The sequence below is a fragment of the Rhea americana genome, unplaced genomic scaffold (assembly GCF_003343005.1).
Source record: "Rhea americana isolate MKP2758 unplaced genomic scaffold, rheAme1 scaffold_203, whole genome shotgun sequence".
Taxonomy (NCBI): domain Eukaryota; kingdom Metazoa; phylum Chordata; class Aves; order Rheiformes; family Rheidae; genus Rhea; species Rhea americana.
The window spans coordinates 1,054,173-1,069,283 of record NW_028186184.1 but is presented as its reverse complement, the minus strand read 5'-3'; the positions used below and the strand labels follow the sequence as shown (position 1 = coordinate 1,069,283).

Below are 15,111 nucleotides of genomic sequence, written 5' to 3'. Positions count from 1 at the left end.
GAAATCATGGCTATTATTAATAAAAGCGGAAGTATATATTGCATAAACCGCTGTAGATCATTATTTGTCCTCAGAGTTCACAGAATCATAGAATCAGTAAGGTTRGAAGGGACCTCTGGAATTGYTAGATCAATCTTTGCAGTATTAATTGCTTTGGGCTTTTTTTCTTTTAACTAATGTAAAGAGATTCTCCTTCTCATGCTATTTTACCATTTATTCTGTGATAATGTCTAAAACCCAGAGCTATAGGGGCCCTGCTTTGATATGAGTTTGCTTTTGTTACAGATCTGTAATGCTAGCAAAATATAGTGAGATTCCTGAAGGAATTGGTATATTCACTGATAATTTCACATGTAGCACTACTGATATTTTTGGATGGTGTTTAAAAAGATAATTTTATGTTAAATGGAAAATACCCCACATCTCTTTTGTGGCCTTCCATCCTTCCATCAGAGGAAGCTTATAACACTGTAAGTTGTGAAGGACTTGTATTTTAGAACATGAAATGAAGAGTGGATTTAAGACAAACTGAGCTTTCTTTCTAAAGCAGTTGCCTGTAATGCAGAACAGTTCTTTTGCCATTTGTAGCTATTTTTAGAAAAGGCCTATTGAATTATTAAGCTTGAATGTGGCTGCATGTTGCAACAAGGCAGGAGGCATAGGCTGTGTTTGGTTGTTTAATTTTATCTCCTTTGTTATATTGCATCTATGTGGGTAGTTACTCATCTGAGTTGGTAAAGTAAGAATTGAGAGGATACAATATGACCAGGTCTYTCCTGTGAGTACTTCCTAGGAGAAGTCTTTTAAGGTACAGACCTGCAGGTGATATATTTATATGAGATCTACTTTTGCAGTATTACGCTGGACTCTTTTAGAGTGTGATGATTTTATTTGGCTAYTTCATAAACTTTGTAATACTTGTGGCAGTGTGAGCTGTATGTGTGAGAATAGTGCAACGCAGGATGAAATGGGCACAGTCTGATTCTGGTGTCACATTGTCGAAGTCAGTACTACTTTATCATCAATATTGTTGGGTTTGAAGCCTGTATGGTCTCTCACCACTCTCCGGTTCCTCTGAGACAGAGCCATATTTGTGCCAACCCAGGCAGAGGGCTGTCTTGGATGAGAGGATGCCACAGAGAGATTTCTTGCCCCTTCTCCTTAAAAAGAAGTGTAGTCCCCACTTGCCTGGCCTTGGGATTTCCAGGCTCATTCGTGCTGTCTGCTCAATTCTGCCTTACAGAGGCAAAAGGGACCAGCTTTGGAGCCTGTCTCTTCAGACTGCTGGAGTGCAAGCAGAGAGAGACAAAAGCTAGGAAAAAATAGACAGAAAGTAAGAGTAGCTTTGGGAAGGAAATTGGAAGCTGCCTGTTGTTAAAAGCTCTGCAGCAGAGCAGCAGGAGGGGCACTTTTCACTTTTTCTTTTTTTGCCTAGTAKAAGTGAATAAAATCAGGAATACACGTGCTGTAACTGTTTGCATCCAGCTTGCAGGTCTAAACTGCACATGGGAGCAAAAAAGCAAAATGGACACTTTTTATGGCTTTTGGAAGGAGAGAGTGGTTATTTTTCACCTGAAAAGGAGGTGGTGGTTATAAAAGCTGTTATTTCAACACGTACTGGAGCAGAGTGGCAGTTCTGTGGAGGAAGTCTTTTTCACAAGAAAATTGCAGTCAAGGGCTGTGATTTTCAATAATGCATTTGCAGTCGTTTGTATTCACAACACCCTGTTCCATGCTGGGAGCAGAATTAGAAACACTTTATGTCTACTGATTCATAGAAAGTTTGACTCTGTGCATGTACAGATATCTAAGAGAGCTTCTGTTAAATGACAGCCAGCCTTCCCAGAAGAAACTCAGACTGCAGTGTGATCGTGGTCTTAACTAATGGCAGAGTGCAGTTTGGTGGCACCTTCTTTTATGAAACCCATCTCTTCCTTTCTCCACTCCATTCCCTGTTCAGTGCAAGAGATGAAAAGTTACAACCCTCATATGAAGAATTTGGTTGGCAACGTATAATAAAACAGTTTAATGTAAATTTAACCAGAATTTAGTCTTAATGAATTTAAAAAATTATGAGGATATATGCACCCTCAGTGATCATCCTAAGACCTGGTAGGCTGCCTAGGGCTGTTGTGCCCCTCTTACGGAGGGGAAGCCAGACGTACAGGCAGTTCGAACCCAAAGAGACYGCGTTGTTCAGACACACTCAGCCAGCCCCGAGCTCCCTGACTTTGGTAGCGCTCACACAGCTGGGGCAGCTCAGAGTGCAATGGGATGCAATTTAGCAGCTGCGTACCTGGCCTGACTTTTTGCTGCAGCTGTGTGCATCTGCCTCCTTTTAGGTGGGCCCTGCCTAGGCTTCAGTGTTTTCTCCCTTTTCACAATTAAAAGGTTGCAGCTGCCTCATGTGGGGCGCTGGTCTATTCTCTGCYCCGCGATGCAGTACCTTCAGCTGGAAAACTGCCCTGTAGCCCCTCTACCTGTCGAGTTTCTGCTAGTGAGGGGATACAGGCTTCGGGAACACAGGGCAGAATTGCTGCAGAGTTGGCAGCAAGTGCACAAATGCGGACAAAGGTGTCTGCACAGGTCCTTCTCCCTTCCTGGAGTTTCCCCAGAAACTGCTGCCCTTACTCCTCTCCCCCGCAGCACTGCCTGCTGCTGGGGCACAGCCTCCAGCTTCCGAGCAAAAGCAGCCAGCCAATCTGGTTGGGGCTGCTGGCCTCTGCTCCCTTCCCCAGAACGGGCACTAATCTCCCTGGCAGGGCCTTATCTACGCTGCTGCTCTTCGTTCTCATTTGCTCCATCCTAAAAGCCTCCTTTGAACTCTGTGCTGTGGCAGGGCATGGCAATTGTGAGCAGAAAACAAGGTGCAAACACACTTCTCTGGATACACCAGTACATTTCACTCCATCATTCTCCATGGCCTGGTACCAAGCTTTTTTATTTCTGCTGCTGCTCTGTATTTCTTTATCTTCTGCTGGTATTTTGATTTCTGCAGATAGAGCAATGGCCTGAGATGCGGCAAATGCAGGATGCTGAGTGTGAGGCTTGGCAGAAAAGTGTTTTTCTAAAGGAGATTTGTAAACCACGAATCACATTTTCTGCTGATGTAAAGCTGGGGACTCTGTGAGTTGAGCTGTGCTTGGGCTGTACAGCTGGCTGTTTGGGCCTTTACAGTTGTACCCGAGTTTGCCCAGGGCAGCTTTTTACTGGGAAGCCTAAAAGAGCTTGAATTCACTGGTAACATTTRTTAATGGAGTGACTGTTTCTGCATGCTTTCTGCTAGCTTGACTATTAAATGCATGGCGTAGATTTATGGGGCTGACTTGCTGAAAAGAGACAGCAAACTTAGTACTTGGGAATATGTCCATAGACAAAAAACCACAGGTCTCAGAGTCTGCACATTTGCCATTTCTCATTGTAAAGAGCTAATTCCATACAGAGTTACCTAATCCCTTGTATTTTTCCTTCTTGTCTTCTCTATCTTGTTGCAGAGACAATGGCTTTGATTACTTGGAGTTTCGCCTCTGGATTGGTCTTTGGTCGGCCTTCCAGTGTCTCATTCTTGTAGCTACTGATGCCAGCTTTCTGGTGAAATACTTCACCCGCTTCACTGAGGAAGGTTTTTCCTCACTTATCAGCTTCATCTTCATTTATGATGCTTTCAAGAAGATGATTAAGCTGGCAGATTATTACCCAATCAACTCCCTGTTCAAAGTGGACTACATCACACATTACTCCTGTGCCTGTGAACCATTAGATCCAGGTAAGAGAATGTTTTATTAGCTCTCYCTTTTGCAGATAAAAGTTTTCATTTGCTTTCTCTTTTGTTGTGCTGCTACCAAGATAATAAAGAGATAGCTCAATCCTTCTTTATCAGCTGTTTTCAGATAACCTATGTTAGCCTTATTTTGAAGGTAGTATGGCCTGCTTAGGGATGAGTTTCACCCKAAGTGGTAGCTGGAATTTCTTTCTAGCCCTGCTTGCTGGAATGTCTCATGTGCGGGTCATTGCCAGTGGAGATGCTACCTCTGTATCTTTGTCCCCTCACATCCCTGCTGTCATTAATTTTAAATGGCAGTTTCTGAGGAGCCTGTGAAGGGACAGAAGTGGTGGTTCAGTCACTGCGGTGATGGCTAGGTCAGTCCTGGTATCTACAGTGCCGTTTTGCCAAGTGCAGGTGCTAGATTTATTCAGGGTGTTACCCAAACATGGGTGGCTCACACCTTCTATCTGCGTATTTGAGTGAAAGAGTACAAATAATTCCTCATTAAAGCAGTTGGGAAGAATGTCTGATGGAGTTACGCCTATCACTAGCGCGTGGGCCGCAAGAAAAATTTATCCAGAATAAGTATAGATCTGGCAGTGCAACTAGGAAAAGAAGRCTCCAGGACCCAAATACAAACAGATGTGTGCCAGGTTTACCATTACGGAAGTCATAACCACTCCTAGGAGCCTTCAAACAATGAGGACTGAGTAAGAAAGTTGGTTTGTACTCAAAGTAATCTTCAGGTTATCTTGGCGTGCCTGCCAAGCAGGAAGAGCGTCTAGTTGTTGTAGCCAATTTGCTTTGCAAAATGCGTCAGGAACTGGATCTGTTTAAACTATGAGCTTACATTATTAAATGTAGGCCCTCTGCAAGGACTTCAGTGCTGGTCCAGTTCTGCTTCTGTTTGAATGGAAGGGTGTTTCCTCTCTTGGCAGCTGAGGAATTAGGTCAATGGGGAATGGTCTGCAATGTCACTCTTGAACTGAGAAATGCCAAAATCTCAACTGCCCATCTGGATGCTGGGCTACAGACCCACTGCAGAGGGCAAACGTGAAGGTACAGCTGACATCTGCAGAAGAATCCTGGCTGTCACTCTTTTCATTTAATAAGATATTTGTACTGGAAATACAATGGCKATCTTTGCCTGGATAAGCTAGTGAAGGGACGATTAGTGTGTGCTATTTGATAAAGTTCACAAACACTTGCTGTCATGAGTCCCTTTATATCTGTCGTGCCTCTTAGCCACATGTTTGCTTCCCAGGGTATAGCTGATTTATTTCAAGTGCGCATGCGTGCACATAGATACACGTATACGTATGTTTGGTACTATGCCAGGCCCCAATGCCAGTCTCATTGCTGTCTCACTTTAGGTAGGGCTAGGCCAGTAGTTGAATGCCACAGACCTGATTCTCCTGAACTGGGAGACTTCAGAAGGGGTCAGCTGACCTGGGCTTGGCTTGAGGTAGTGCTGCCATGTTCTTGTTGTATTTTGAGCATAGGATTTATACAGGGGCTGGATGTGCRATTCTGATGCACCTTGCTTTGCCCAAGACAGTGTTTGTCAAAGGCCTGCCAGATATTTCCAACTCTTCTCAAGGCCCTTTGATATACCATCTCTTGCAAGGATAACTCCAACGTTGTAACACTACCTCAAAACACAAACTGCAGTGCAGGTGGGCACACTGTTTGCTCCTCAGAATATCCCAGTACRCAAGGGGTCTGGCTGCAGCCTTGTAAATGAGGCCACAGTTTCTAACTGCACRTGAGAGGGAAACACAGCTCTTCCTCTTCTTGTTCCCTTTCCTCAGTCATGCTGCCATATTAGAGACAGACCGCATGTTCCCATGAGTGCACACAAGCCACTCAGACCTAGACTGCAACGTGCTGGTACTCTCCACGTTCCACTGTGGRGGCACTCTGGGAGGATTGGGCAGTAGATCTTGGGGATTTAATCTCCATGCCTCACGGTAGTAAGATGAGACATTATTTGAGGGGCTCATTACTTCATAACAGTTTGTGCATTCCTTTAACATCAAAATTCTGGCACTTTGTTCCAACATGCTGTTCTCGCAAACTAATGCAATTTTTAAGTAAATAATACTGAACTGATAGGTTGTTTGGTTTTCAACACTGGAATGGTACGTAAGGTTGACTTAGCAATTGCGCAGGTAGCAATGGTGACGTCGTAAACTAGGAAACCAAACTCATCAAAAGGGAAAGAGAAAATCCTCCACAGGGCTCACTAAGTTGTTTGCTATGGAAGGAAGTGGCTTGATAGTTTTAAGATGCCACTCTTTCTTGCTCTATAGATTTGGTAGTTGGTTCCCTAAACACACACACGCACACACACACACGCACACACACACATGCACACCACACACACATACACGCTGTTCTCCACTTACTGGAGTCCTGTGCTCCTACTGACCTTTCCAGTTCCTGAGTGGCTTTAAGCTAAGCTTCCAAGGAGGATGTATTATAATATTTGCTTCTTGGCACCACCCATGGACAATGTTAGCAAGGCCTGGATATAGGACAGAAGTCTTTACCCTTCTGCTCAGTCRTATGTGCAAAATACCTATCCTGGATGTGAATGGAAGAACATGTGGGCAGCTTTACTGGGTCAGACTGAAGGACCATCCAGCCTAATGTTTTGTCTCCAGTCGTGGCCAGTGAGGGGATCAGTRTGCATCATATGAGGAAATACCGCGCCTGCTCTGTACCTGTCTGGAGGTAGCTGTTCACTGCTGTCAGACCTTGGTGAGCATGAGTGGCTGATACTYATCTTTGATCAGACAAGTAATAGGATCATTGCTGCAATTTCTCATGGATCTCCTGAACCTGCTAGTGCCACCTGAGTCATTCTGGGATGAGGCCTTATCCCCATCCAACAGGTGCCATCTGTACTCYTCTGCATGCAGGGCAAGCTTTTGGATCACATGACTGCATCGTCTGGGGTTATATCAGGAGAATGAAGTACAGTATCATTTCCATGTTTCCCCCTTAGTTTGTCAGGTATCATCAGACCTTCAATAGGAGGAGTGATCGGATAAGAGTTGAGATACTGACAGCAATCTGTCCCAATAACCCTCTGGGACTTTTCTCTAGCCATACCAACCTCTGCTAGATACGTCTATGCGAGTCTGTGCCACCTGTGATGTGAAGACTGTCATAGTATGAATAATGTCTGGGATTCAGAAGCTGTCAAAGTTGAGGGAAAAGACAGAACAACAAACAGTCTGGCAAGGGAGCAACAAGCAGAGATCCCAGGCTTAAACTCAATCTGAAATTTGTTTTTTTGACATTGATGAAAAAACARTTGTCTTGTGTAAAGCTGTGAGTTTACAATGATTACTGTATTCACACAGCACCTGGCACTTGCTGGGCCCTTGTTCTGTTCTAATCCTTTGGTTGGTGGCATGCCCTTCCATGGTGAATTTGACACATACTAGCAAGGAGGTGTCCAAAGAAACAAATAGYCTCGTAGATCCTTGCTAGCATGTCAGTCTTGACACTAACAGTTTGGCACCTTTCACAGGTTTGAAATACACTGGTTCATGCATCGTATAGCAGTGTCTCTGCATAAACACAGATAGCCATAAGGAAAAGATAGCACAAATTCTTSCTCCTGGAATAACAAGTCTCTCCATCAGCTGCTCATTGCCACTGTAGGGGAAGGTCTCTCTCCTGCCATGCAACAGAAAATCAGCAGCAAAGTCATGGGCAGCAGCTGGGAAAGTCTAAGCTAAGAAAAGTGCTTTCAAAAAAAAAAAAAAAAAAAACTTGCAGCTTCTTCATTGGCTCTACATGTAGTGTAGATCCTCCAACAGGAATATTAACACCACTACTGTCTAAAATATCTCTGAACAATCCATGTTGCCTTCCACTAGACATTTTTAACACATCACTCCACTGGAAATCACTGAATCCTTTTGTATTACACCAGAAAGATTAATGAAATGATGATATGGTCATTCGTAGCTGTTGTGGTGTTGATTCAGCTTTCTGTACTGTGTTCCCCAAAGGATGCACACTTTCTTCTGCCTTTTGCAAAAAATGCACCAGTGTTGTGGAAGATGTCTCCATTTCTCACTCACAAAACATAAGTGGCCTGACTCTTCATGTCCTGCACTTTCGAAAGCCCTTTATGAAGGTGCAAAGTAGAGGTACAAATCATCATTACATTTCTGCAGTATTTTATATCTGCACAACATGGCAGCTCTTGGTGTTGCTCATGTTTCAGGGARGAGGAGACACTTTTCTTCCTTCAGGCCTGAATGGCCTTTGCTTTGGGCTTGGAGGAAGATATCATGCAGGACGGTGAAGTAATGCTTTTGAAATYGCCGATGGGATTTTTCTCTGCTCTGGATATCATTATGCGGTGCAGTGTGCACGCYTACCCTTTGATCCACATATCTCCACTCTGCATTTCTCCAAGGAAGCAYGCTTTTATACAAGCTAAAACACAGAAACAACTGCAAAAACTATGCTCCTTCCGCTTTAGGAGGAAAAGCATCCCCAGAGCAACTATTTAGACCTGGAGTTAAAAGAAGTACAACTGYAGGAGATTTCTCTTTAGCCCAGCAGAGAATTCAGAGGAAGAAAAGAAAACCTCTATACTCTTGATCTGTTCTGGCAAAGGAAAAAATGAAAGCAGAGAGATTTTCAGACTTTGCTGACACTGCATGTTCTCGTGATAGCATGCGGGAGTGCAGCAGGCGAGTGTACAGCGAATGTAAAGGCTGTGCGCTACAACACGGACGCTGCTGAGCCAGCTGCAGGAGCAGGAGGTGATAACTTGGTGCTTTCTGCTCACTACAGTTTTTCATTCATGAGGTGACAGGGCCTGATGCTCCTTTAACTCACCTGCTTGTGTATTCCTGCTTGGAGGCAACAGCCTGCCCCATGCAAAAGGCCTTTTCACTCATCTGTCAAGTCTACAAAGAGGCATTTGACATGATTGGAGGTGCTAGGAAAGGAGCATGTGCCCTAGAAAGAAACAAATGTGCCTTATAGGGTATTTAATGAAAGTTAAATATTCTCTCTGGACAAAAAAGTACATGCAAAACCTATATAAAACTTGGGAACATGCTTGACAAGTCTGTTTGCAGGAGATATTGCATTTCTACTTGAATTCTAAAGTGTAAATGATGTGTAATCCTGTGGAAGCAAACAGAAACACACAGGTAGGTCAYAATGGACAGAGACCCTCTTTAAATAAATTAACTCTATTCTCTTCATTTCAGCTACTCCTTTGCCTATCTTTTACTTCTCAAAGTGTGTTTGTGCTGGTTTCTGAAGTGCGTTGTGTTTTTTTCACTATCTTTGGGGGATAGGTCCTGAGGTGTTTATTTTCATCCAGAAATCTTCAGGAAAATACTGCAAAATCAACAAAATTATGTATTATCTGTCTATATATCTTCCTATCTATCTACTTTTTTACAGTGAACTCCAAAATAAAATTAGGTTTGGAAGAAGTTTTTCTTATCAAATTTCTTTCTTTCTTTCTTTCTTTTTTTTTTAAGTGATTTATGACCAATGCTTTTCAGTCRCTCAGAAAAAATACTTTAGCTTCGCTTAACCGGAGTGAAGAGATTGCAAATACAATTCGATGCTCTTTTACAAAGATCTAGTAACAACTGATTTAATAGCTTAGGTATGCTTTTGGCATCATGCTCAGTACTTCTATTTTTGTCCTCTCTTGCAGTTAATAGCTCGTTATTTAATGGGACAAGTGTGCTGTCAGGTGATGGGCTGTCCTACTCCTCCACTGAGATGGTAAGTGAGGCTTCTAGGAAGACCAGCCCTGAAAGCATCCAAGTAGTGTTTGGGGGCTCTGTAAGAAGCGRGTTGGCATCCCCCTGCTCCTCATACTTTTATTCTGCCAAGAGGCAATGGTTAAGCAGTGGTCCAGCCTCAAGAGCAAGAGAGGAAACCATGGCTTCTTTCCCCCCACCTCCTCCTGCTAAACAGAAACAACCACAGTCCCAAAGTGAGGAAATTAATAGGTGTTTTTTCCAGTAGTCCTTTTCCTTGGGAACATGTGGCCTCCTATAATCTGACTGATTTTGGCTGTGACCTGACAGTGAGTTGACGTAAGAAGAGTTTGCGTAGTTGAAACTGAGGGAAGCTCACCACCTCTGTTTCCCTCCCTTGATTGTGTTATGAGAGAGCCAGCAGTTTACAGCTGGRTTTTAGCTTACCTATTCCTTCCAGTGGCAATGATTGCAAATGCAATTCACGTGCTTCTTCGTAGTTCGCCTGAGCTCTGTAAGTGCCATGAGCCTCTGCTGGCCATAGAAATAGCTCAGTAACTGRTCACGTGAAAAAGTCCTCATGGTAAAACTCTCCATTTCCTAATAAGCAGTGTGGCACTGTTTCTTTTCACATGCTTACTCTAGCCTTGAAGGATTTATCATAATATTGCACATGGAAGACTATGTACATAATCTGATAATACTAATTTCTTGTGAGTGGCAAGCCCTTTTTTGCAACCCAATCTGTACATGTTGGCAGGAAGGAAACAGTTCTCTTTGGGAATTAGCAAGATCCTCGTGTACAGACCTCATCATTTCCAGAGTGGTAATGACATGAGTGTTAGGGCCAGCCCTTCCTCTGAAGGGTCCTGTTTGCATCCCATTCTTTGACTTCCTGTAGCCAGTACTGACTTTTCCAGATTTCACTGAGGCCGTGAGCTTTGGATGATGAGAAGGAAATAGGGCTTAGTGGTTTTGACTCTGTTTTGTGTTTCATGCAGGAGCAATATGCTGAGATGCAGAATAACGCATTTTTTTTGCTTAAGAATACAGATCGTAGCCAGCTGTTTGTTTTGGTAAGGTGGCCACTCTTGCATGGCATCGCATGGCCCCAACAGAAAGCGAAAAGTTTCTGAGCTGGGGGCACCAAGCTYATGCAGGCAAGACTGCTCAGGGCTCTAGAATTGCACAGGAGATGCAAAGCTGAAGGAAAGGACATTGCCCAAGGTCCCACAGGAGGTCTGCGGTAGAGTGAAGAAACAGAAATGAGATCTTGTCATGGCTGGTCAGTGGCTCTCCAGGCTGGACCTTTTGTGCCCTTCCCTGCTCTGTGCCTTCTTTGCTGCCCAAGCCCTGCTCGCTTCCTGCAGCTCCTGAGCATCAGAGCTAGCTGCTTGTGCAAGGGCTGAACTGAGGGCCTCGTTGTTCAGCTGCCCGTCACAGCAAATCCTGCTCTGTGGGGTGACGAGCAGCCCCAAGCTCTGAGACAGTGCTGGCCGTCAGGATGCCTAAATCCACCTGTCAGGAGAAAGTGCCAGTTGCCACTTTCGTTTCACGAGCAAGAGCAACTCTGCTTGTTATTTGTGGATTTAGCATTTGATTGTCAGTCTCRGGAGAGGGTAGACGTGCTTAAGAGGAAGGCAAAGGACCAAATCAAGGCCTGGAGACATGAAAATAACCCCCAAAGTTGCATTTCCTGACAGTGCTTTCTTGGAACAGTAATCTCAGCATCTCAGGCTCCCTTTCCCAAACTCCCTGTTGTGACACCTTCCCTGTGACTCGGTAGGGCTGTCCGGGGCCTCCTGTCAGACCACATTGGCATCTCTYAGTCTGATTTTGAAAAGAGCCAGGGGGCTGCAGTGTCCCAGCCCTCTGCCRTGGTCCCTGCTCGAGCAGCAAGCCTGGAGCTCAGAAGTTGGCTCTGCTCCCTTGCACGTGGCACTGCAGCGGGACCGGGGACCACGTCTCACCAACCGTCTCGGACGCTTGTGCTAAATGCTGGCCACAATGAGATGTCCACTCCCGCTGCAGAGCATGTAAAAAGTGCCCCAGAACCTTTGCTTTTCTTGATCCTCCCCGCTTTGAAAACCACACTCATTCTACCATCTGCTGCAGCCCTGAGGTTAGCAGGGCAGATCTGCGGAAACGCCACCAAGGAGGGACAAACTGCTGCTGCTCGGTGCTGCAGAGAGAKGCAGTGCTGAGAGAGCAAACGTGGCAGCACCTTGTCAAACACAAGCACATAAGTGGGTGGTGGGGGTGGTGGTGGTTGTTCACTCTGCCATCAGCATCAGTAAAATCTTACCTCAGTTCAGCAATATCTCTGGATTGACAAAATTTGCTGAGGGGGCTGTAGTCATTTAAATGCATCTTCAGACCAGGAATAGATAAAAATCCAGCATTTTGTGGCATGAGATGTGTTTTCAAATGTGCRCATTATGAACAAGACTTTTAGTAAAAGTTTACATGACTTCCTAATTGAATATTTTGCTTATTAAGAGCAGGGTTTTTTGTACCTTATACTTTTGCCTCAAGAACATCCATTTTTGATAAATTGCATGCTRATCTGAATTAGTTTGTTCCTTCATTTATTCATTTTGAGTATTTTAAAATGTTTTCTCTCTCTAATTTGATAGCTTCCAGGACAGTAATTTTCTTCATCTAGATTCTCATGCAGAAATGGAGGAGTAGAGACAATGTGATTCTAAAGCTCCCCGGATTGGCAGAAGTACTTGAAGTTACCTTGAACTTGTTTTGGAATTAACATTTACTCTCTGAATTCACAATCTTTCCTTAAGATGATGCTCACTATGTGCAGCTCGAGTAGACTCAGGAGCTCGCTGCACATTTATAGTCTTGGCTTCTCATGCATTCGTATTTGGTCTGTCCTCATCCCCACATTGACGTTATTATGAATAATACACACAGAGGGAGAGGAAAACACACTTCCTTGAGCTCCTCTTTGCAAGAAGCATTAGGAAACAGATGATCATCTAACATGGCCYGTGCAGCTCTGGATTCCACAATGAGATTTTAAATACAACTAGTGTCTCCCTATCTGGCAATTACAGTCAGTCATCATTAGCGACAAAGTCTTTGCATCAGGATGGAAGCAGTTAAAGGAAATTCAAGAGCAAGTTCTTATTCAGTGATGCTGTGGGAAAGAGACCCGCAGGTCTTACTGAAGCCAGTGGAGATAACTGTGGGTGTTGTGTTGAGTCCCAGCAGATGAGCTGGGGCTGTAAGACATTTCTGCAGTTACGGACAGAGAGCTTTTGGCTGTGGAAACAGTGCTAGTCTGAGAGAAGTGGGTTTGGATTAGGTGTTATCTGCAGCGAATGAGCAATGGAGAGTTTGTCTCAGGTCACTACAGCTTCTATGTGAAGTTTCCAACATGGCATTTCCATGGGGGAAAACCCAGAGCGTGGCAGGCAGGAACACAGTGGAGGGAGGCTGGAGGGATTAGGAAGCTCCCTGCTATGGGAATGGCAGCTGAAATGGCCTCTCAAAACCAGGCAGGGGTTGGGTTCGTTGGTCAGCCTCAGCAGGGATCCCCTTACACTTGAAAGAATGAGGGAGAAGGAAGCTTTGTCTGTCCTTTGAATGCAAAATGCCTATAGGTAAAAGTGCAACAGAGAGCTCAGTTTTTATTCCCTATTCTTTCCAAGGCACAGGTAATATTCATCCTCTCTCCAGGTTACAATCCAGTCTGTCTGCCCACAAGCCCAGGGATTTGTCTCTTCAGCCCCACGCCTCCCTAATCCTCCCCGTTTTACTCCTGATGCGCTGTCCCCGTTAGTGTGGTAGCACTGATGAGCGTCTAGGCGCTTGGCTTCATGGAGACGTTCTTTTTGCTCTGCAGTACAACGGCACCATTGACTGGTCATCTCTGACAAAGAAGGAGTGTTTGAAGTACGGAGGACAGCTTGTGGGCAACAACTGTAAATACGTCCCTGACATCACCCTCATGTCTTTCATCCTCTTCTTTGGCACCTACACCTGCTCCATGGCCCTGAAGAAGTTCAAGACCAGTCGCTATTTTCCAACCACTGTAAGTATGCCTGTTCATCCAAGCAGTCTGTCTCTTTACTCCTTCAGTGTGCAAAGCTAAACCCTCTTTTTGTTATAGCTGCAACACACACTGACAAGTGCTTTGTAGGGAAGCCAAATTGCATTTGCTGTGATAAAAACATGGCACTGGTTAATCAAGGTATRTCCTGTAATTGCTTAGCTTTCACTGTGTTTTTCTCCTCTGAGTGTGAGGAAGGCACAAGTAAGTCAGCAGAAGAGCCAAAATCTGTCATTGGCATGTGACAATGATTTTAAAGGTACTGAGGGCAACAGTTTGAAACTAAAATAGGTATTAATGCAGTTTATCTGGATGAGATTGATTCCAGCTTTAAGAAATCAGAAGAGTACTTCAGGCATATGCAGTCTCAATTGGCCATTTTCAGTGTCAGGTGTAAAGCTGAATGTGATGTACTGATTCAGGCTAGGGTATATGGACATTTGCACAAAAATCAAATGAGGAAAAGTGGCTATTAATCATTGCATCAAAAGTCTCCCTGCTTATAGCCAGAGGGAATATTTGGGGAGGACAGAAGAAGCCCTTTGCTTCWTCATTGAGTGGAAGCTGGTAAGATAACTGTCCGGACAGAACGTGACAGCTGAGACGCAGCTTTCATGTTACTGTTTAACATGGGAAATACTCAAAAATCAGTGCAAAAACATTGAACTCAGCTGTAATCCATATTTGGCCTACCTGCTATGGTATGGACTTAGAGGAGAAATTCCACTTCTTYCCTTAGATGTGAATAGGAGTGTCCTGATAATCTTTGCATTGATTTAAATGAAATTTTGCTCAGACTTACAGACGACTTATATGCACCTCTCAAGTGACTCAGCAGGCATCTACTTGTTCTGTCTCCCTAACTAAAGCTGCAGCAACAGCTGGTAAAGGTATGAAGGCAGAGAAGAAATCCAGGCCTCCCCTCTGTGAGGGGCTCAGCTGAAACACACTGGACTAGAAGCTCTGCCCTCCCCAAGACTGAGCCTTTCCCAGTTCTGTCAGAGTCTGAACCTGACAGAAGGCAGACGTGCGAGTTGGCGGTTTCCGTGTGTAACAAAGCTGTTTTTCTCTCAGAGACCTTCCCCCCATTTTTGGCATTCTGACACACCAGGATTTATCCTGCATGGATGTTTACTGTTCTGCTGTGTTAGAATTGAACCTCTATTATTTTTAATAAAAAGGAAACAAATTCCATCCAGGCTGGAATGTAGCTCAATTTATCTGTAACCATGTGAACCTGGGAAGCCTGGAAGGAACAATGTTGAAAAGTTCACGCAGGTTACGGACAGGCATGATGGGTCCTGCCCAGCTATATCTTGGGACCTGACCAGGTGCAGCTTTAACTTGTCATAGTGCCATTGATTTCAGTAGCACTCTTTTATGCCTATTGAAAATTTAACAGAGGGGCCTACTTTCTTTTCCTATTTGTTTCAGTAGTTTTATTACTTCGCCAGAAATAATGTAATCTCTGCCATTCACACAGACCATCACACCTGTAATGGAAGGTTGGGTCTTTT

General features: G+C 44.3%; 1 protein-coding gene across 1 annotated transcript in view; it reads left to right on the top strand.

Annotated features, from left to right (window-relative positions):
• SLC4A4 (solute carrier family 4 member 4) overlaps positions 1–15,111 on the top strand; it is a 166,814-nt gene that overhangs the window by 123,978 nt on the left and 27,725 nt on the right. The window contains exons 13-15 of the mRNA XM_085304108.1: positions 3,495–3,766; positions 9,477–9,547; positions 13,388–13,576. Coding sequence (XP_085160234.1) covers positions 3,495–3,766; positions 9,477–9,547; positions 13,388–13,576 — 532 coding nt within the window. The remainder of the gene's footprint in view (positions 1–3,494; positions 3,767–9,476; positions 9,548–13,387; positions 13,577–15,111) is intronic.